Genomic DNA, 21924 nt, shown 5'->3' with positions numbered 1-21924 from the left:
TGAATACTTAAACTAAACACCATTTATTTTTCAGACAGATTTCTTTGAGTTCACATGGTGGGGGATGGGTCCTTCAAAAATCAGTATTAGATCAGTATGGAAGGCTGCGATATGGAGAATTCAAATAGACAAAATCTTAGACAAGCCTAAGCCTCAAGCCTAGAACTGCCTGCTGCTTAACAGGTCTTTGAAATGTTTTGCAGAGAGCTGTCATACTCCTAAGTTTCAGGGGGTTTAAGGTTTTTTTTTCAGGCAAAATCAAGTGACTTTGGTGTTTATTAATCTTTTGACTGTTTAGGGAGCACCATGAATTGCAGAAGGGGAAAAGAATCTGAACTGGCAGATGGGTGCTAGAAAATTGACTAGTCACTCTACTCTTGTCCTGGTTATTTCTTATACCATTAATTTGGCCTCATGTGGTGATAAAGGCAATGTGAACACTTGCAGGATGGTGGTATTAAATGAAAAAAAAAAATAATCCAGAGACACAGAAACTCTCCCATAACAGTAGGCAAAACTCCTAGTTTGAGGAGGAATCAGAAATTCAATCTCAGAGTGCACAGGATCTTTAAAGTTATCATCAAATCAAATTATCAAAGAAAGGAACTCTCTTATTGCTTTTCCAAACCACTTGAATTTTTCTTCAATTTGAAGTAGTAAAACCACTAGTGACAGTGGCAGATTTTGAAAAATACAGCCCATAACTTTGTTTGACCTGCAGTTCTGAGCTTCTGAGGTGATTTACTACAGGATTTGGAGGGGCTAGATGCAATACTTTTCAAAAAGGACCTGAAAAAAAGCTGGAAAATATTCTAATCATTATCCAGCTCATATCCGATAGTATTTACCTGTTTCTAAGCTATACCTATATTACAAAAAATAGACAGTATTTATTTTTCTTATCTCTTAAGGCTCCTCTTTGTCCATGACTTGATTGTGAAGGTATCAAGAAAAATAAAAGTTGCTTTAATAGTGAATAGGTAGAACCTGACCCAGTAATTTCGAGATTTGGCCTAGGGCAGACAAAAATATGGATTTGACAAGTTTTTCAAAGCTGAACTGAATTAGAGAGAAATAAGTTAAGAAACAAGAACGGACTGTTAAGCCCTGGAATTCAATGGCTTTCTTGTTTCTTTATAGAAAATATTAAAAAACAAAAATAAGGAACACATGTAGGTGGGTTTCTTTAATGTGTGTTTATAACTGAATTCTCATTTTCTTTCCTCACTCATGGCTGTATCTTCAAATTGTATCATGAATGTTGGTCAGATCTGCTCACATGGGTTCGTGCAATTGAACAATAACTTACATTCACTGTGGGCTTCATGACTTGGTATCAACTGAATCAATCACTGGTTTTAGTAATAGTAAGGCAAGCTGAAAGGAGGACTCAGTTGCATATCATCAAGCAGACAGCATGTACCTTTTTGCTTTTATTCCTTTTTAAAGAGCACCTTGCTGTCCTGAATTGCAGAACCTTGACTGGTTTTGTGGGTTCTTGATTATCTCACAAATTGGTTTAACACTCTTTGGTGACTTCTGAGCTGACATTCTAATTTTAGTAATAGTTCTCTGTTACACTGTCTAGAAATATACAGCATTAACGGGCAGCTGTATGGCAGGTGGAGTGGGAAAGCTAGAAGCAGGTAGCCAGCTGCTGTACGCTGTGAAATGTATATCTCACCAAATGAGTGAAATTATAGTACAGGTACACATACAGTCATGAAGATCTGGTAATTTGTGCTAACAGTTTGAGCACCCAGAAACCCATGGGATTTGGCACTATACAGAAATGCATTATAAAGCCTCCCTTTTACTACTGTTTTCAGGAAAAGTGAGATTGTGTGCTTAATTGGAATGCAGTCATACATTCTTTTGATATAATATCCTTAGTAGTTATTTCGGGTAGCTGGATAGATTTTCCACATATTTTACCTGATTTGCCTCCTACTCACTAAAATGCATAGAAAGTAGAAGAAACAGTAAGGGAGGCTGTCAAGTAGAGAATGCAAAGGGGACATAAGAGTCTAAACAAAACACTGCCTCTATCATGCTCAATGGTTTGGATACGCAACCTGAGATACAGCTGAGAATTGCTTGCCAGTGAAAAGTAGTATGCTCTAGGCAAAAAAACCTTTACTTGTCAATATGTACATTGGAATAAAATTTAAGTGGAAAAAGAGCTAACTGAAATGTCCATTGCCTCTTTTGTGGTAAATTATTTTTCTGTTTAAGTTGTGTGCTTAAGAAAATGTTTAAGATTCCATTGCAAAGGTGAAATCAAAATATTCTGGTTTCCATAAAAACGAACAATATTTTTAACAGTTTTTAAAAAGGTTAAAATTATTCAGTGAGCTATACTGAACAGCAGTTACAATGACCATTTTGTAGCTGTACATTTTGTAAATATATATAGAAAAGAGATACTGTCCCTTGTGTTCATACACTGCTAATTATCTGTATGACTTTTCTCTAATTACTTGCCTTTCCATGCAGTAACATCTGGGAGCGTCCTTCCAGACCCTTTTCCCGAGATGTCATCATTCGCTGGTTCAAAGAAGAGCAGATCCCCCGACGTGCTGGGTTTGAGAGGAACACCAACAGGATTGCTCAATGGTTTCATGGTAATACACTGATCCTTCATTTCTTGTATAATAGAGCTGTAAGCATACACTCAGGAAATAAATCTTGCCAACTTTCATCACAAAAAGGAACCTCTACTGGCATTGTGAAACCTAGTGCCTGTTAAAACAAGGTGTTAGCATCATTCCTGTCATTAGTATGTGATTTTCCTGTTTTCTTTTTTTCTGATTAAGTAGACTAATTTGTGACCCATAGCACTAAAGTTGGTTTTTTTTTCACGAGTATTTTGGCCAAAATATACTTTCTGTAAAATAGCAAGCCAAGCAGGGGGAATGAGACCAAGATAGGGTGAGGGGGACTCCAAAATAAACTGGTGAATACTCTAGTGGTATGGTGTGTGGGTGACTGACATTCAGGTTTTTGCTTTACCTGATTTGCAAGAGGGACGTGAACTCATGTCTGTTAAATCCCTGTTGTACTTTCTAAACTGGGGTAGCATTCTTTCTTGCTTGCTTTCTTCTGCAAACAAAAATTATAGAAAGGTCTTGATCTTTCTCGAAAAGAATTGGTAGTGTATGATTTTAGACAGTTTTCATGAAATGGGCAAACCAGTTCCTGTTCAGATCCATAATTTGCTGTCATATCTGCTGGAGTTCCTAGCGTCTCTGAGGCTTTTGCTCTGTATAGCATTTTCTATGCAGCTGAATCTTTAATATCAAATTTACAGGCAAGTCATCTTACTTTCATAGGTACCTAAACATGAAAAAAAGAATTCTGGCTTAATAGCTGACATAATTGAGGGACTGGAAAGACTTTGAAGTAAATCTTAATAATTTTTCATTGCTGTCTTTGGTGAGTCTCACATTTCTTTGTTCAAAGCACTAAGCTGACCCTGATCCTGTTTTCATGATTCTCTCAGTAAAAGATGAAGACGTGTGGGTGTTCTAAACTGAACCAGGCAAGGAAGATTTCTGAACAAGTTTAGTGTTTCATGTATTGCAGATTTCTTTGTGTGATACACAGATCCTTATGTGTTAAAAGACATCAACAAGCTACTGTTTTCAGTGCCTAATTAGCCAAAGACACTGAAGTCAGTCATGAATAGCTTGTAAATGCTACATACTTCCATTTCTTATGAATAGTGATGTAGACAGGGTTTTTTTTTGTTTTCTTACAAAAGACATTTGGTGTGGTTTCTTTGAGAGACAAACTGATTAAAATTTCATCTGTGGACATTTTTCAAAAGTATTTTCAACCATGATCTTTCTGTGTGGTCCAATGGTAAATGTTTTCCCGGCTTGTGGGAAGTTCACGTCCATATAAATTGACGTGACTAGGACGTTATTATTGATGTGAACGTGTTAGGAACATAATTCACGCCTTCAGTGAAGAAGGACCTGGGCTTGAGCTAATGCGCTTGTGCAGTCTTTCTGCAAACTTCAGTGGCTTTTATTTTAGTCTGTTAATCACTACAAGAATTGAGAAATTCATCATCTTTCTTTAGTTTCTCCGATCATGCCATACATATCTTAAGAAACTGCAACTATCCAACAACATTTATAGAAGTGTGCAAAGTACCTTGCTTGTCCTCCCCCCACTCAAGGAGCCTGACAAAGACAATCAAGATAGATTCCCAGCACAAAGTTCAGTGGTTTTCTTTGCAGAGATCCACATGAATGCTGCTTTGGTACCTGGTTGCTGGGTTAGCTGCTTTAGCTTCTGCAGCTCTGGTCAGGTTCATCGGAATCCTTAGTGAACAATTCCACTACCTTGTAACTCTCCTGGAGCTGTGGAAGCTAAACATCAGGTTGTTACAGGTGTGGTAGTCAATGTTTTGTTGTGTTATATAGCATCTGTGTTACATTTTGTAATGTAGACAAACTTTGACGAAACAAAAACAAAAACCCCAAAGCAAAATACTGGAAAGCATTGACATACTTTTCCTTCTTTTTTCTAGAAAAAACCCCAAACCCTCTTCATTGCATTGGCCTCCAGTTTTGGGCTGGGGGAGGTGGGGAAGGGAAGGCAGCCAGAAGATTTTTGATCCAACCAGTAATCTTTATTTCTGTTCTCTGTTTACTTCTTATTAAAATAAAGATTGTGACTTCTGTTGTATAAGCCTATTTAGGATCTTCTGCGTGTTCATGTTTTGTATTGTATTCATGGAACCAGAACAATATATATGGGTTTTGTGTATGAATGAAAATACAGCAGAATATATCTGACTGGCGTAAGAAATTGGCCATTCAAGTGACAGCCATTCTGCAGAGCCCAGAATTAAGGCTAATCACTTGAGCCAATGGGGTAATAATACAATCATCATTTGGATAGGTAGATAACTGCTGCCTAGTATTTTAAAGTTGTCTAGTGTTATGATGACAGGTTCTTAAAACTTCAAGCATCTCTCAAAAGAAGTATAATCAGGTCCTTCACATCTTGGAACTTCTGTATTTTCTAGTATACCAATTTTAGACCATTAAATGGGAGTATAATATTCTGCCTCATGTTAAGGGCTTTTTGAATGTAATGCACTGAGAGATCCATTACAGCAGTACTGAAAAAGTAGATATTAGTTACAGAATTACATGGTTTTGCCGAGGTCAATAGACCTTTTCTTACCTGTTTTGACTCTCAGGTTTTTCAACTTTTTAACTGAAGTTAAGCATTAGCCAATTCACTGTCTTCAAATTGTAGTATGGACATATGGTATTTTCTAATTATACAGAGATGAAGGTTGGAGGCAGGTGTGTTTAGATAATATAGTGAAGTCCAAATAACAATGTAAAAATGTCTTTACCCTCATATATTTGGTATATTTCTCACATTACATCATCAAAAATGATCTGGATTCTGTTTTAAAATATATATTGTCTAGGCCACTTTCATGGTATGTGAAACAGGGTAATGTAGGGCATACTTAATGTACCTGAAGTTTTCCTTTTATCTTCATATGAAGAATCACTACAAAATGTTTCATTTGAAGTGGAGCAGTAAAATCTGTGGTAAGGAGAAGTCTTTTTCTAATCTGAGCATTTCCTTCCTTGTATGCAAAGTTACTTCTTAAACAAATACCAGCTTTGACTTCGTCTCTGTTTGCCTTTTGATATTATCATTACCTGAACTCCACTAACAGATGATTTTAGCTCATTTTGAATAGGTTTTACTGTTTTCTTGATTTAAAAAGTTGTCATGTTAAAGATACAAAATGTAATGTTCATTTACATATTATTATGACTTTTGGATGTATATTCTACTCTTTTTCCTATGTTTTTGTAGTAGATCCCTGCCAAGAAGTAGATCATATACCTCTTCAATATAGGATGATTTTTTAAAGTTTGTTAAAAAAAATTTTAAAACATAAATATCTATTTTAAAATGTTGTTTGTAATTCAAAACCATATTTAATCCCTTCAGAAATCATAAAATTAGATGATATTTACTTCATTTGGATTGGGAAAAAATGAACCTTTTTTTTAAGTGGCTTATGCTCACTTAGTGGCCACAGTGAAATGATGCTCAGTTCTCAAACTGCTACATTAAAGGAGAATTGGAACAAGTGGTTAAGGTGTCACTGAGACTTATCTTCGGATATAAGGTGTCGATATCTTTTGTACAAAAACCAGCTTTTTCTTTTGTATTATTTAATAGTTTCTTTAATAGTTGCTTTAAGTTTGAGTGAAAAGAAATATGCCTTCATTTTTTTATTTATTTTTTTTTTACTATGAAAACTAAATTTAGTTAAAGGTAAAAGAATGCCTTCCTGTCACCTTCTGTGTGGGAGTGGTGGCTGGACATTTTCAATTTAGAAGCTGGGCTATTCTCATAATTTTGACAACCAGGAAGTTAATAATTGTAATGTGATTTCTTATCTGCTAACTGATGAATATGGGCTGATGAATCTAATTTACAAGGGCATCCTAGTGTTGTATCAAGATGTATGAAACATTTTTTGTAAATCTGAATTCAGAACATTCTTAGCCAATATCTCAGTTGCTGGTACAGTTTGAAAGCTGGGAGGTAATCTGGTGTTAAGGGTAGGAGGTCTGTCTCTCAGAAGGGCTAGAAAGGGAGACGTGCCCATTGTTTCGGCCAAGTTTAGCTTTGAACTGGAATTTTCAAACCTCTGTGCGACCCCTGCAAAATAAAGGGAAAGTTACCAGCCTTCCCTGTATATGTTGAAGAGTTTTGCCAAACACTATCATAGACATTGGCAAATTGTAGTTTTCAGTTTACTGCAAGCATAAGACACTGAGAATAGAATTCCATATGGCAACAAAACTAGAGGCCTCTTCATCCTGTAAGTGTTTAACAAAAGGGTGCTGGTGGCTGAGCCAGGTAATATTTCCATTTCTTTGCTCTATCTTTCATTTCTCCTTTAATCTCTCTCTTTCGCTAGAAATCTGTTTCAGCGTTTTTTTTCCATTCCCACTGGTTTGTCAGCTGTTACTTCTGATATTTTTGATTATTTTTTTTAAACTTCAGATGTTAGATTTTTCGCTTTCACGTATTCTGTTTTGCACTTGGTTGTTTTCCATTCAGAACATCGGAGAACTGTTTGCAGGGTGGGCTGTTCTCTAATTATTTCCCTAGCTTTAGTTGAAACTGATGTTTTATGATGGTTGGTGTTATTTATTCATGATATAGAGGGCATGTCTCAGAGATACAGTGAGTACAATACTGTATGACAAAATGAGTGATTTATTCATTGCCTGTCTATGAGGTGGCTGTGTGCATGTTTGCTAAGCATCTACTGTAGCACTATCAGATCTCTACTTGCCTTCAGGTTGAAAGGAAAGTTTCAGAGGCTGATATCACAGATCTGGAAACACGAGGTAGTTGCCCTAAAGGTGGTACCTTTAAAATGTAATTTCAGTAGCATGGTTTGTGTTGTGGAGAACTATTTTATCAAGGGAAGTCAGGGTGGCAGTGCAGTTACTGGCTAAGGGAGTTGCAAGCTGTGAAGAAGCTGATCATAGCAAGTTGAAGGATGGATTGAAAAATGCTGAGAGAAGCAGAAGCTGCGTAATCCCTGAGGTCAGGGGAGCCAGGGAAGGCAATTTTCATTTTGAACAGGATCATGTTGTAAATGTTTATAGATCAAGGTTTAATTTCAGGTGGTGACTATTGTTTTCAAGAGGAAAATCTAGCAGAACTAAATAGTGGCAATGGTTCTGCAAATCAGATGCTCTCACTAAAGGATTGAAGGCAATATTTCTGAAAGTCTACTAATTTCAAGTCCTTGAACAGCAGCGACAATGCTAGACATATTGGTATAGCTGAACTGTGGGAAATATATCTTACAAAATGTAGTTTGTATTGTAATATTTTCTAAGGGACACAGAAATGGCAGTGGTTTGGTTTGGAAAAATGTCTGACAGTGAATACAGTTTGCTGTTTTGAACATAAAAGCACACTTCTTCTTCTTCTGCTCTTGAAGAAGAACCTTCCAGTCGTTCAATAAATGCATGTTAGAAAGATACAAAGCAAGTGGTGTAAATCCAGCAGAAGTACAGCCTTCTTGATGTTAACAGTCTGTTTTCTAATTCACTGCTTTATTGTTATCTAGCTTTTAGTTTTCGTTGAGAAAGTGCACAGACAGATTCTTTGCTTAAGTAAACTGAGCCCCAGGGGTCTGGGACGTTCTAGAATTGTTGTTGTTGGGGTATTTTGTTGGGAAAAAGATACAAGATCTTGTTAAAAATTTCCTGAATTCACTGAGAGCTTTTCCACTGTCTTCCATAGGCCTTGAAAGACACAATTGAAAAATAACTGTATGCAAAGCTTGGTATCTAAACCATCCTGTGATTGGAAATATCTGGAATGCTATCAGAGAATTCCTGACTCACATGATAAACACAGCTAAAACAAAAGTTGCTACAATGTACCTGTTACTTTGCACACAGTTGCAGGACAGCTCTGGGTCTCCAATTTCTACAACAAAATGAAGAAGGGGAAGTGTGAGTTTAAAATAGAGCTACAGATTATCAAAATTTATTTTGAACAATTGCCTGGCAAAGATTAAAAATTGAAGATTATGTTCATTATAGATTTTAGCAGAGACTATGTCTTAGTTTCTTTATCAAAAAGGTGGATCCCTCTGTTTTCTACTTTGCCAGCCTGTTCTCAAAGAGAGGGCTGACAGTCGGTGATCAGCAGTTCATGTATCTGTAGACTTTGTGGCTCGTGGCAGCTGCAGGGATATACCCAGGCCCACACAGGCTGGTCGTTATTGCCACCTGCTTGGTTTTGTGTGAAACGAGTAATACCACAGTCATTTAGTATTAACCATCGTTCCTAATCTGTTTGGACTTCTCCAAAAACATTGTTAGGAACGAGTGTTACCTTTGCCGGGAATCTTGGCAGGAAGAACAAGTACAGAAGAAGCGTGGACACCACATTTCACTCTGGTCACGTAACCCTAGCTTAGAGGGTGGAGGCATACTGTTGGCCTGCGTGGGGAGGCACACACTGCTGTCACCTGTCCTGTAGTTAAAAAGAGTACTTGGGTTTCCAAGGCTGCATAGTCCTGTGTTTTTCGTCACTGTTGAATTCAGACACAGAGATGAATGATACTCATATCACAGTGGTTACGCAGGATGAATGAGAGCCCTCTGTAGTATTCTGTAGAGGGGTTGCTGAACACTGAGTGAGACAAGTCAGGCTGGAAAATCTGTCTCTAGCATTTGAAAGACTAATGATAGGCTTGCTCTGGTTTTGCACCATGGCCTTTAAATAGTAATAATATTGCAATTTTGCTTTACTTTGAAATAACTATAAAGCAGTAATGTTCACAACCTACGCATACAGATTTTATTGGGGCACTATACATGAACCACTTTGTCTTGCAGTTTTCTATATATTCTTTATATGGGTGGGTTTGCACATAGTTATTAGAGCCATGACCATCTGTTTCCTTGCTGTGAGATGGAACACTATTTTTTGTATTTCCAAAACATATTCCTATCAAACATCTACTGGCCGTTCTGGTAGTATTTTCAAAGATAGTACGGTATTGGAAGTGTTTAGATCCTGTGGTAGATTCTGGTACTTGATTATGGAAGTCTCAAGTCAAGTAAGACCCATAACATGACAAAGCCCAAATACTTCACCAGCTCTTGTTCAGTTCTCAGCTTCTTCTTTAAGAAATGAGAGGTGGTTTTCTGTTTTCTGAGAAATAAGATAATCCTTCATATTCTAAGTCATTTCACTTAGCTTGTAATGGTTGTTTCAGTCTGTCAGTTCTTTTGCAGGCTTTGGAATGGTTTTCTAGTGCCATTACAGCTCCAAAGTGTCTACACAGACAGGTTATTAGCAAACAAAATAAATGTTTTAGACTCATGGCTCCCCTTGGAAGGGAGCAAAGTATCAAAGTGAGGTAATGTGAGCTGTAACATGCTGCAAGGAGAAAGGAAGCACAAAAGAACAGCAGGGAAATTGTAGAATGAGGCAATTGAATAATTAATGTAAATAGGCTAATTGCTAATATGAAATGAGCTTTCTTATTCTTTTACAATACATTGTCCTTCTTGACTGCTTTTTAACTGGAAGCTATATTCTAAAGATTAGGCATGTTCTAAAGATAGAAGGCAGCAATTCTAAACAGGTATTGTAGACACTAAAAATGAGAGATAATAAAGCGCATGTGACCACAAAAGGGAAACAAGTTTGATGAAGTGTTACTGGTTTCATGGATACAAACGGGTCAGGTGCAGTGCCCATACAGTGCACTGCTAGTCAAAAATTTAAAAAAAAAAAAAAAAAGTCCGTTCAAGTTTCTGCCAGATGATTCTTTGCATTTGTAAAGAATATGCAGCAGCTTTTTCATTGAGTTTACTCGCAGGTGAATTTATGAATATCTTAATGAACAAATATTTTCCTATTGAAACCCAAATTGCTTTACATTCTGAAGACTTCTTGCCCCCTTTAATTAAAACACTTCAAGGTTGTCTTCTTCTCCATGTGCTACTATTAGAGTATGACATAGTGAGCAATTATAATTTCATTTAGTAAGCCATTGTGGTAGTTTAATATATTTACCTGTAATTTTACATTACAGTTCTGTGTTCTGTCTTCTTAATGAACTGGACTGTGTGTGAGAACATTTCTCTGTTACTGCAGCTCCTTCAGTCAGGCTTTCTTTATCACATTACATAAAACAGGAGAGGTGTTGCTGAGTGGAAAGCTCTGCTCTTAGTGTTTGGAAATGAAGATTCATTTATAAAAACCAAGTGATAAAAGAGCATGTATTATTTGGAAGAAATCATATATGAGGACTTAGAACTGAACCATTTTAAAGAAAATAAGGAATGTTACATTCAAGTAAAAAGCCTTGACATCTACAAAGGTTGTTCATGCTGACTGGAAGAAACTTTTATGGTGACCAAAGCTAATGCAGAAGGCCTTGTTCATCTGTCCAGAAGCCTGAATCTGAGCTGTGGTACCCTTTTACATATATCATAATCTGTTCCTTAAATGCTGGATCATGCTTTCTCCTTTCAGAGTCAATTGTGTATGTGTGTGTTAGTTTGTCCATGCGCAAGGTGTGCTTAGTCATCAGTCACTACCAGCACAAGACATTCAGCTCATGCTCTATGTCTTTAAATGCTGTATCTAGATGTTCCTGATCACCCCCTCTAGCATACCACAGGTGTCCTGCATAGAAACTCGTTGGTCTTGGATGAATTGCTGATATCCTGCTTATTGTTGGTCCGTATTTGTTTATCAGCCGTACCTCCAGCTCTTGTTCCTTTGCTTGCATGCTTACAATAACATGCTTTCTGTTTCACAGGCTTCCATACATTTTCTTCAGCTTATGCTAGACAAAGTTATATTTATTATCTGTAGTATTTTCTGTTTAAAGCCCAGCACAGCAAATACTTGCAGGCCCAAGGTCAGAAAATTTTACTGGTTTCCCAGCAGATGTCTGCCTTACTGGTCCTACTGTCTTGCTACGCAGTGTCGAAACCACAGTCCTATTGATCCAGCCTTAAGGCAAAAGATTAAAAGTTATTAGTTTGAAAGCTCCTTTGAAGCAATGCTGTTTCCCTGCTAAGAAAACACAACTCTCTCAAACAGTATCAGCAGGTATGGTGTGTAGTTATGCAGGGGGAAAAGCATGTGATTGCACAAAATTATGTTGCTGGTTTAACTTAATTCCAGTTCACCCAGTTAAGAAGCAGAGTGAAACACGTAAACTGCTTTCACTGGAGGAGATAAACGGTAGGAGATGATATGAAAACAAAGGCAAGAGATTTCCGGAACTCTGCGGGTAACTAACCTGTATGTGCAACTTCACCATGTGATGCTGGCGTAGAGGCAGAATGCAGTGGTGTGGGAAACATAAATTTACCCTTCCCCTGCAAAAGTTAAGGGAATGGCAGCTCCTTTTCTTCCCTTTTGGATTTCAGAAAGCTCTTCCTTCTTCTCCTGGCCTTTCAGTGAATGGGACTGTCAAATCACACACTCATGAGTCTTTTTAAGAGGTAAAACTCCAAAAGTTCTATGCAGATTAGCACGCTGATCAGCGCTGGCTCTGACTGGATCATACCCTACCTCTCTATCCAAGACTAGCATATGTAACGTAATACACAAGAGTTCTTAATCTGTCATAAGGAGGACTTGAGTCTAAATCATGTATAATTCCATGGAACATTCTGCCACTGCTGTTACCACTGCTTCTCACAATTAAACACAGCATGGATCTTTCATGAGTGCATACGGCTATTGTAAATTCATTCTAGTATGCTTGATAAAAAGCTTGAAGTGAGCTTGTACTTGAAGTGAGCTGCAAAGATGTCTAGAAACTTCAGTCCAAGATACAAGAGAGTAATAGTTTATTAGTCATGGGATGGAGCTCCCTCTCCTTTTTTCTCTCTTAACCCACGCTACTGTTTACAGAGCGGGGATGGAATCTTTGAGAGCTAAGGTGGTGGTAGCAACAAATGATTCTGCACACTTGCTGTCTGTGTCCAGATCCTCTTATCACGTAAACTGGAATAGTTCCATTGATGAAATTTAGCATAAATGAAGGACTCTTAATCCCAGAGTTTGTATTACAAATAAAGTAAAAAAAAAATGTTTGCTTCTGTTTGTAACTTCTTCAGAACCTCAGATGAAGTTGGTCCCTCCTTTGAAGCCATTTCTGCTTATTGAGTAGTGGCTTTGAACACCTGATTCAGATTATTCTGCTATGAGTTTGAGCCTAGCTGCTAGCTTGCTCACCTTCCAGTGCTGGTAGGAAATGAGGCTATTTAGTGGCTGGTTTTTAGTGGCTTAACTGAGAACTGGGTCACACCCCAGAGGATGTCCAGAACTGGATCATTGTAAGAGCTGCACGTGGTTATTATACTGCCACTCGTTGGGTGTGAAGTTTTTACTGTCCCAATGTTATTCTCATTTGACTTTCAACAGTGCTTCGGTGTCTGGTTCACTTTATTGAGTGATTAAAGGTAACTTTTTTTCCCTGAGGAACAGTGCACTAAATCAGTATGCAAGAATGTTGCAAGCAGCTAGAAAGCACTGTAATTAACAAAATTAACTTAAAGTTCCCAAATCTAGCCAAGTGTGAGAAGAAAAATCAGTTATCAATATTATCCCTAGATCTGTTTTTCTTTGAGCTAGATAAAGTATAGTTTCTTAAGTACTTACAGAAAATACTGCAATCAAACTGCTTTGTAGAAATCTGTCTGGAACTGCTATTCTAATTTGAATATGGGAAAATACTCCAGATAAAGCATGATTTAAATTTTTATCCCTTTTAACAGAAAAAGTTCTAATGATTACTTGATTAAAAAACAGGTAGAAAGATTTCTTCTAAGCTGATACCATCTGGAAGATTCTCACAGATGTAAATAGATTTCGTATTTGACTGCCAGTGTACCTAAAAAAAATGTATGCGTTGTTAAACCTTACACAAATGGGATATATCTAAGGCAAAACTATTTTCCGTCAGCTATGAAAAAAGCATGAAAAGCAAACAACACAGTATATTTTCTGCTTAGTTTTATGTGTTTTAACACCAGCTATAACATTTGAATTCCAGGGCTCCATGTTACTGTGACTTTCATTTTTGTCCTTCTCTTTTGTGATCTCTGCTGACACTGTGATTTACTATTGCAGTTGTCATTTAGGTTTATGGAAAATGTGTCTTGACGGCTTCTTCACCACCTGTGAGATTATAGTATTCTAGGTAAACCGTAAAATATACGTGCTTTTGAAGACCATCATGGGCACATGTAAAGTTTTCATAATTTTTTAATCTATTAATTTCATCATAGAAAGGAGAAGGGTTGATTGGTTATTTTTGAGTGTGATGTATTTTTATTAATAACCAAGGGGGTTTTATTCTTTACAAATGAATTGAAATTGCATTTAATTGCTTTTCTTCTAATTCACAATAAAGAACATTACCATTAAATCCTCCTGAGAAGTTTTTATACCTTATACTCATAAATTGTGGTGATTGCAGAGCCAATTGGACTATATAATTGCCATGATATCTACTCAGTATATTCATGATAGTGTGTCAAATTGGCTATAAGCTGTGGGCCAAATTTATAACAATAGCCCAAGTTCTTCCTAAAATTAATAGTTTCATGCTGGGAGCATACAGGAACCCTCAGCTATCTTATAAAGTACAGGGCAACATACCATGGGAAGAGAGAAGCTGGAGCTTACTGCACCCTAGTGACAATGCCATTGTCCTCCCTACCCACCGGAATGAGCCTTGGGCTGCCTTTCTAGGGCTGATGTAGATGGACCCCAGAATCAAAAAGTCAACTCTTGTTACTTGTGGAGCTGGAGGTTCAACTGGATGTTTAATGAGTCTTGTTGGATGTCATGAAGAATCAAAATCTAACTTCCATATACTCAGATAAAAAGCAAATTAAAATTAAAATAGCATAGCTACATCAATACAAATCAGTATCAATATAAAAAGCCCAGTGGAAAATATTAGCAACTCTAGCAAATTAGCAGCTTCTCAGAGGCTGTAATGTGATATTTTGTTTGCTGCCATGTAATGCAATTAACTTCTAGGCATTTCAGTGTCCATTCACTGGGCAAATGCTCTTACGGTGAGACCACTAAATTAATGAAGTTGTATTCATAATGCATTCCCAGTGTACTGAATGACAAATCAATACTAGCATAAAATAAAGCCATTTAAACTAGCAATATACCAGGAAGACTCTCGAAGAAGACTCTGAACGTTCCTAATGCTCAAAAACCGTGACCAACCTAGACAGCGCCTTTGTCATTAACCAGTAGAATTACAAAACCTTTCCTACACAGACACGCATTTTGTGTTACACTGTTCAAGACGTTTGTTCACAGAAATGTGACATTTGCATAAATCTTACTAAGTATGTATGTATATGGAGACATACGGTTTTCAGTTTATATACAGATTTTGAGTATCTAATAGTCCTTCCTGATGTCAAAATCTTACTTCTCTGTTTCACAGTAGTAATTGTGAAGCTCATTTGTTTTAGGTAGAACTGCAAATTAACTGCCTTTATGGAAGTAATTTAAGTATTTATTGAATATTATTTCTGCTGTCTAGATGCATCATGTAGAAAACTATTTGGATCCATAGATGTGTCAGTGACATCTGCTACTCTAAAGCCAATGCAGTTGCCTTCCTTTTTATTCACTAGGATGATCGTTGTTCTTCAGATGTTCTTAAAATGTGCTTTCATTCAGTAAATTTCATTTATTTTTTTAAGTTTAATTATGAATAGAATTAGGATATATTTCCTGATTTCCTGAAACTGTAATCTGTATTTTTGGTTGCTTTATTGCACCCAGATAAAATATGTCAATCCTCTAATGAGGACAGTAAGTTCAGTTTCCAAGTCCCAGTTTGAAGTGTTGGGCTTTGTCTTAATTCACAAAAATTGTAAAAAGCTTAAGTATGTATGAAGATATTTTTAAATGTACTTTGTTTTTTTAATGAAGCAATTATATTGTTTTTATAAAAGACATATTGGTGAGCTTCATGGCAATATGGAGAAGGAAAGAATGCCTGAGAATGCCTGAGAACGTGGATTTTTCTTGTTGGTTTTTTTTTTGGTTGCTTGGTTGGTTTGTTTGTTTGTTTGTTTGTTTGTTTTTTCCCCCTAGGGATGAGCTTGAGAAAGTGGCACTGCTGATCTTCCCTGAGTTTTAACCATTAAAAAAATCAGGCTTTTCATAATTTAGCTCATGACTGAATGCACTGCTTTTCCTTCCTGTTTTGTTGGGGGTTTTTTTGGTTTGGTTTTTTTTTTTTTTGTATGGTTCTTGGAGATGCTTTGATAAAGACAGGAGTACCCACAAAATGTGGTGATATAGATAGGGCTGCTTTGCATTTGCTTGTCTTTTTATTGTTAATCTCTGCACCATGCAGCCTCCAGTGCAATTAACTTAAGATATAAGAATTACCTTATTGTTCATTTTGCTACTTCTCCCTTGGCTTGATGAAATTTGCCAGTATCATCCTATTAACTAATTTTTTCATTTTCTTCATTTAGTAAATTTAGTGGCTATGTTTCACAGGTATTTACAGCTATAGTAATAGTGGCACAGGAAAACTGCACTCGAACTTAATGTTCGTGTCTTACTTATTCCTTTTGATATGAAATCACAGCATATTACAATTCTTAGTCATTTATTAGTATTATTAGAAAGCTTTTTGGCAGGTTGTCTCAATACAGTCTCTGTGGACAAGGGCCTGATGTTTTAATTTCTCTGTATTTTCTGTACTCTGTTACATGATGGGAAAATGGGTATAATGGGTCGCAAAGCCGCCACAGAATAAATGACTGCATGACATCCAAGGCAAAAGCAAATCCGGCCCTAACTGTTCTGCCAGAGTTTTTATGTTGATTTATTATATCATTTATTCAGTATAACGTCACACTCACAGCCTAAACATTAAGAATTTAATAGGCACTGAATTCAGTCCCCTGTTTTCCTCTAGAAGTGATATATTCATGATAAAGCATGCAGATGGTGGGCTAACCACAGTGGGCTTTTTAATGAACGTGCATTATTGCTCTCTGTTTTATACAACCTTAAATGTGGCCATGTTTTCAGAAGAGGGGCTGATTACATAAAGGATCCAGTCTGCATTTGCAAACATAAATGATTGTTTGCCTAAGCATCCATGTATTCACAATTTGGAAGCATCAAAAAAGATTTACATATCAATACTGTAAGACTGTAAGTGAAACCATATATAATTTGGTTTAGCATATTTTGTTTTTCTTATGTCAGAATTATCTGAGGAGGAACATCTTACTCCTTAAGAAGCATCAGTATATAAAATGTGCAGTAGAGAAGCAGAACCTGGTGCCAAAATAAATATATTGTATATGTTTTAGCATTTAATTTTTTAAATAGTGCTTATGGAATTACATGCTTTGAAAAGTATTCCACGCTTCAGTCAGTAATGCTTATTTTGGAGCTAGTAAAATATGCTTGCTGTTTTAAAGGTTGGCATGGTTTATCCTTCTAGGTAGAAGTTTTGTGTTTGACTTGTCTTTCTTGTCGAGATTAAACACCTGTTGATCTGCAAGTGCAAGTATTTCTTCTGGCACTGGTTTTCAAAGAAAATCTCGATGGTTAAGTGTACACATATACCTGAGGGAAGGGAGAAGTGGCAAGCTGATAAACATCTGAGACATGTTTTTTTCAGAAGCGCTCTCTGAGACTGACAGCAGTTTTAACGCTTGCAATTTTTTCATTCTTGTCTTCCACTTGCAGAAAGCGGGAAATGGTAACATTTACACACACAAGTGAGCAGGTGTCTAGAGTTTTAAGTTCCAGATGCAGCTTGCATTGAACTTGCGCTCAATTCTGACTCTAATGCCTCCAGCATTCAAAGTGTCCAGTGATCGATGATTTTGAAATTATTTGAATTGCTAATAATTTCTACTTCTACATGAATATTTCTTAAAATTCTTTTTTAAAGGAGCCTTTGATTCGAGATAGAATTTCCCCCAACCTCACAAACTTTTCTCAGTTTCTGTGTGTTCAGACCTGTACCTCCCAACTCCCCTTCAGCAACTACCTATCAGCCAGTAACGGGCCCTTTGAAGCCATGTCTCAAATCATGTCTCTGTAGGAGTGTCATCCCAGCTAAGGCTATCTGGGCGCAGTGCTGTTCCATGCACTATTCTTGTCTGCGGTCCACGTGTTCCCCCTGGAGTGTCATCTGGAAGTGCTGCTTCAGAATGGGTTGTGCAAAGCCAGGAAGGGGCTACAAAGAGACTACCTTTAACTAATCCTTCTACTTTACCTTTGCTTTAGATTTCTGTAACAAAAAATCTCACACTGGGCTTTATTCAGTTTTGTGCAATTGGTTTGGTAAAAGCTCAGTCTTCTGTATATTTTCATGTCTGCGCTGCCCTCAGAAGTATTTAGGAGGAACAAGGACTTTTGATGGCTGGATTTATGAGAATGTAAATAGATCCCAGGAGAGCTTTTGCTCTCTCATCCTCTCACGGGTCAGCTTTCTCATCTTTTTTCCTTGATTTAGATCTAATTTGTATACCAGAAATTTTTTTATCTCTCATTTTCAAATTCAGCAAAATTTGAGGATTTGAATGAGAAGTAACAACGTGAGTAACATAAACAAGTGAAGTGGATAAGAAGTGCTTATGAATGATGCCCACAAGCTAGAATTTCCCTCTCTTTTTCCTCTGTTGCTTTCAAGACCAAGACTGAATGAATGTATTTTGCCTGCCTGGAGAAAGGATGGTGAATACTGACCGCTAACCTTCTAAAAAACTGCCACGCTTTTCAATTTTCACACAAAACACAGTATCAGTGACTATTGTACCAGAGCAGATGTGTTTTTCTTTGCTGGACCAGGATCAGAGCTTAAAATCAGCTACTTTGGTCTACTGTGTTTTTGTATTACATCACCGTACTATTTCTAGCCCTGCCAGGCTGTTCTAGTGAGGTATTTCTGTGTGCTTTACTGATTAAGCAAAAATTGATGTTTCAGAAGATACAGTAAAGTCTTAATATCTACTTCACATGTGTCGCATCAGGCACCTATCACAAAAGTTTATTAATAGTCTGTTTAGTCAGCTGTCTTTTCCACACGTAATAGGAATTAAAATTCAATCCCGTTTGTATTGTAAGGGGGTGAACGCATCTTACAGGAATAATGTTTGTAACAAAGTTCCCTATTCGGATTAGTGTATTTTCTCAAGGCATGTTTGTTTCTTATTTGGAGTTGGCAGACATCCTCATGAATATGCTTATTTTCCATGCCATTTACAGGAAATGTCAATACACCTATGTATGTAACAGCATCTAGGATAGGCCTGGAAGTATTTACTGATTTTTTTTGTTTTATTTTTTAGTTTTTTTAAAAGACACACTTGCATATTTTCCAGTCATCCTATCAGCAAAGGAAAAAACATCATTATCAATAATATTTGTACTGTTTATGTAATGCATCCTATTTAGGTTCTTGGAAACCTCCCTGTTGTTGGTCTTGCATTGACTTTACTAGAAAATAGAGGCTTCTAACTTCAGTCAGTGAAAACATTACAAAATTAGATATTCTTGCACCTAAATTTCTGTCAATTTACTGATCATACATGATGAACTACACAGAGAATGTAGTTTGAGAAACCACAGAAAATGGAATGGTTATCTTCCATTTTTAAAAATTAGCTTCTTTTCAGAAGCTGTTCAGATGGGAAAACTCACAAAAATTAAATGGTAATAGCAGAGGTTTAATGAAGGGATTTCATGTCAGAAGAGCCCATCTCTAAAGCAACAAGTCTGAAAATATATATATATGAGATAAAAGGTTAAAGGTCTTCTGTGCTACCTTTTCTCCTCTGATAGGTGACAATAATGTGCAAAGAGGGAGTTTGAAATCTTTGTTTTCTTCCTGGCTAATGGTGTCTATATGGCATTCTATAGGCTGATGTGAAAGAAAGAAAGGAAAGAAACCAGCACTAGGCTTTGAGGAGACATTAACAGAAAAAATTATAGCTCTATTATACCAGCGGTGTATTCAGACAAGTAATGCAAACGCCTATCTCTTATGTGCTGCACTGCCTGTTAGTGAATATGGTATAAATATTTTGACAGTGAGTGTAAAGGGTTTTTAGAGTATTTGATAGTTTGGGTATAGAATGAACTTTAAAGGAGAAAATTAAGGGGTATATTTTCTCCAGAGTGCATAGGGAATTAACTGTGAGCCACACTGGCAACAATGGATGTAGCACATCTGATTTTCTGTAAACCTGAAGAGGAATACCCCTTATAACAGTCACTTGCTGAGGCGATCGGCTCCAGAGCAGGCATGTTCTGTGGAGGTCGCAGGCTACGCGGGTTCCTGAGCTGGGGAACCCCAGGGGAGTGCCCAGACCCACAGGGTAATGGCAGCCACCCCCTGCTCCCACAGCGTCAGCCCCGGGGATCACGGCCGGTGGCAGTTTGGGCGGGAGGGTGCCCCTTCAAGGGAGGGACGTTCCGCTGGCTGCGTGAAGGGGCTGGAACCCACGTTACCCACCCCTGGAAGTGTTCAAAGCCAGCTGAGCGACCTGGGCTGGTGGAAGGTGTCCCTGCCCATGGCCAAGGGGCTTGGAACTAGATGATCTTTAAGGTCCCTTCCAACCCAGACCGTTCTGTGATTCTAACTGCATTGCTCATTTAGATAGGATTTTCAAAGATTCCCAGGGGAGTCAGGCACCCATTTCTTTCAGTATGTTAGTAGGTTTTTAATTGCTTTAAGGCATCTCAGCCTTAGGGAATTAAGAAAGCTTCTGAGGTCTGAGTTTTCTTTATTCTGAGACTTACTTTATCCTGACAGAACGGAGATATGAATACATATTATTAAAAAAGAGAAGAAAAAGAGAAAAAAACCCACAACAAAACAGGCCTATATATATTTTACAGATGATACTTTTCCTTGGTGAATTTCTCCTGTGTAAAGGCTCAAGATAGTCCTATGACCACATAAGTCTTCAAGGAGAGCTTCTTTAGGGCATGGTGCATTATCAGTATGCCTTATCCTTGCCTGAAGAGATCTCTTTCTATCAGAAAAACATTATTCCTCTGGGCTTTGATTTTCTATACATGTCTGTAAGTAGCCCAGGCATACTTTCCATACCAAGTGAGGCCCACTGGGGAGGTTGCTGGGGTTCACTGGTGTATCTTAAATGTACCAGGATGGTTACAAAGGAGAGGAATGGTGAAGGTAACAGACTCCTCCTCACCTTTCAACAGCAAACAGCACAGGTTTATCTCTATCTTAGCTACGCTACTGTGCGCATTGCTCCTGAGCTTGCGCAGAAGAAAAGGTGGTGAATGTGGAACAAAGAAGGGTTTTTCCAGGGGCTCCCTAGCCAGTGTCACTTCACTCTGCCTATGTAGCTCAGAGAAGAGTCGTGCCGTGCCCTGCACTGACCACTGAGTACTCAGATAACCTATCCATGACACAGCCAGTGTATTTCAGATGTGCATTTCACTTGTTGATTTCTAAATACATTCCAGCTTTGCCTCCTATTGCGGTTCTATGCAGAAAAGAAGGTTTTAGTTTATTTACTCATATTTTAGGTTTTGCTTTTTTGTGATGCTATTGTCAGCACAGAGTCCTATAGTCCTTTATATAGTAACATTTATGGATACTATGCAGTTTACTAGAACTTAGATTACCAACGTGCAGCACAGCATGAAACACCTGTCTTCTCACCAGCTGTACTCGGCGCCCCTTGGCTCTTCCCTTGGGCTCTTGCCACAACACTTGTGGCCAGGTTTGGGGGGAAAAAAAAGAAAAACAGTCATTGTGCTGAGGTTGTTGGTTTGTTTGTTTATTTTTTGTTGGTTGTTGGGTTTTTGGTTTTGTGGGTTTTTTTTTTTCTTAAAGCATGGCCATTTATTTTGGTGCCTAAATGGGAAGAGAACTCTTTTGACGACCTAGTCCCACGTGAGCTTGTCCTGCCTTAACAGCAGATGGTGAATAGCTTCAACAGCTTTGTTTCTATTACCAGCTGTCTTTGATTTACTCCCTTGCTTTGCTTTGCAGTCTTTATTGCTTCTATTCTGAAATAGCAGAGGCAGAGCTATTGTTATCTCTCAGCCATAGTTTTTCTCACACAATGCTATTGATCTCTTCTTCCGCTATTTGTTTTGTTGCACCATCCAAAAAGTATTGTGACTAAAAGGAAGGAGAAGAAGGAGAGGATGAAACCTTTTTAATACAGTAGCATGCTGTAAGATCCTACTGCTGCAAATGTTTGTGCATGTGTTTAATTTTGCATGCTACTCCTGCTGTAAATGCTGGAGAAAGCACAAGATATGACCTAGATATGTACATTATCCTTTGGCTAT

At 37.6% G+C, this 21924-nt stretch overlaps 1 protein-coding gene across 1 annotated transcript in view; it reads left to right on the top strand.

The window, feature by feature from the left end:
- SH2D4B (SH2 domain containing 4B) overlaps window positions 1-21924 on the top strand; it is a 72279-nt gene that overhangs the window by 35633 nt on the left and 14722 nt on the right. Inside the window, exon 6 of the mRNA XM_056352940.1 lies at window positions 2497-2624. Coding sequence (XP_056208915.1) covers window positions 2497-2624 — 128 coding nt within the window. The remainder of the gene's footprint in view (window positions 1-2496; window positions 2625-21924) is intronic.

This window comes from Falco biarmicus, chromosome 9 (assembly GCF_023638135.1).
Source record: "Falco biarmicus isolate bFalBia1 chromosome 9, bFalBia1.pri, whole genome shotgun sequence".
Taxonomy (NCBI): domain Eukaryota; kingdom Metazoa; phylum Chordata; class Aves; order Falconiformes; family Falconidae; genus Falco; species Falco biarmicus.
The sequence above is the reverse complement of the archived record's forward strand: the minus strand, read 5'-3'. Positions and strand labels throughout refer to the sequence as shown.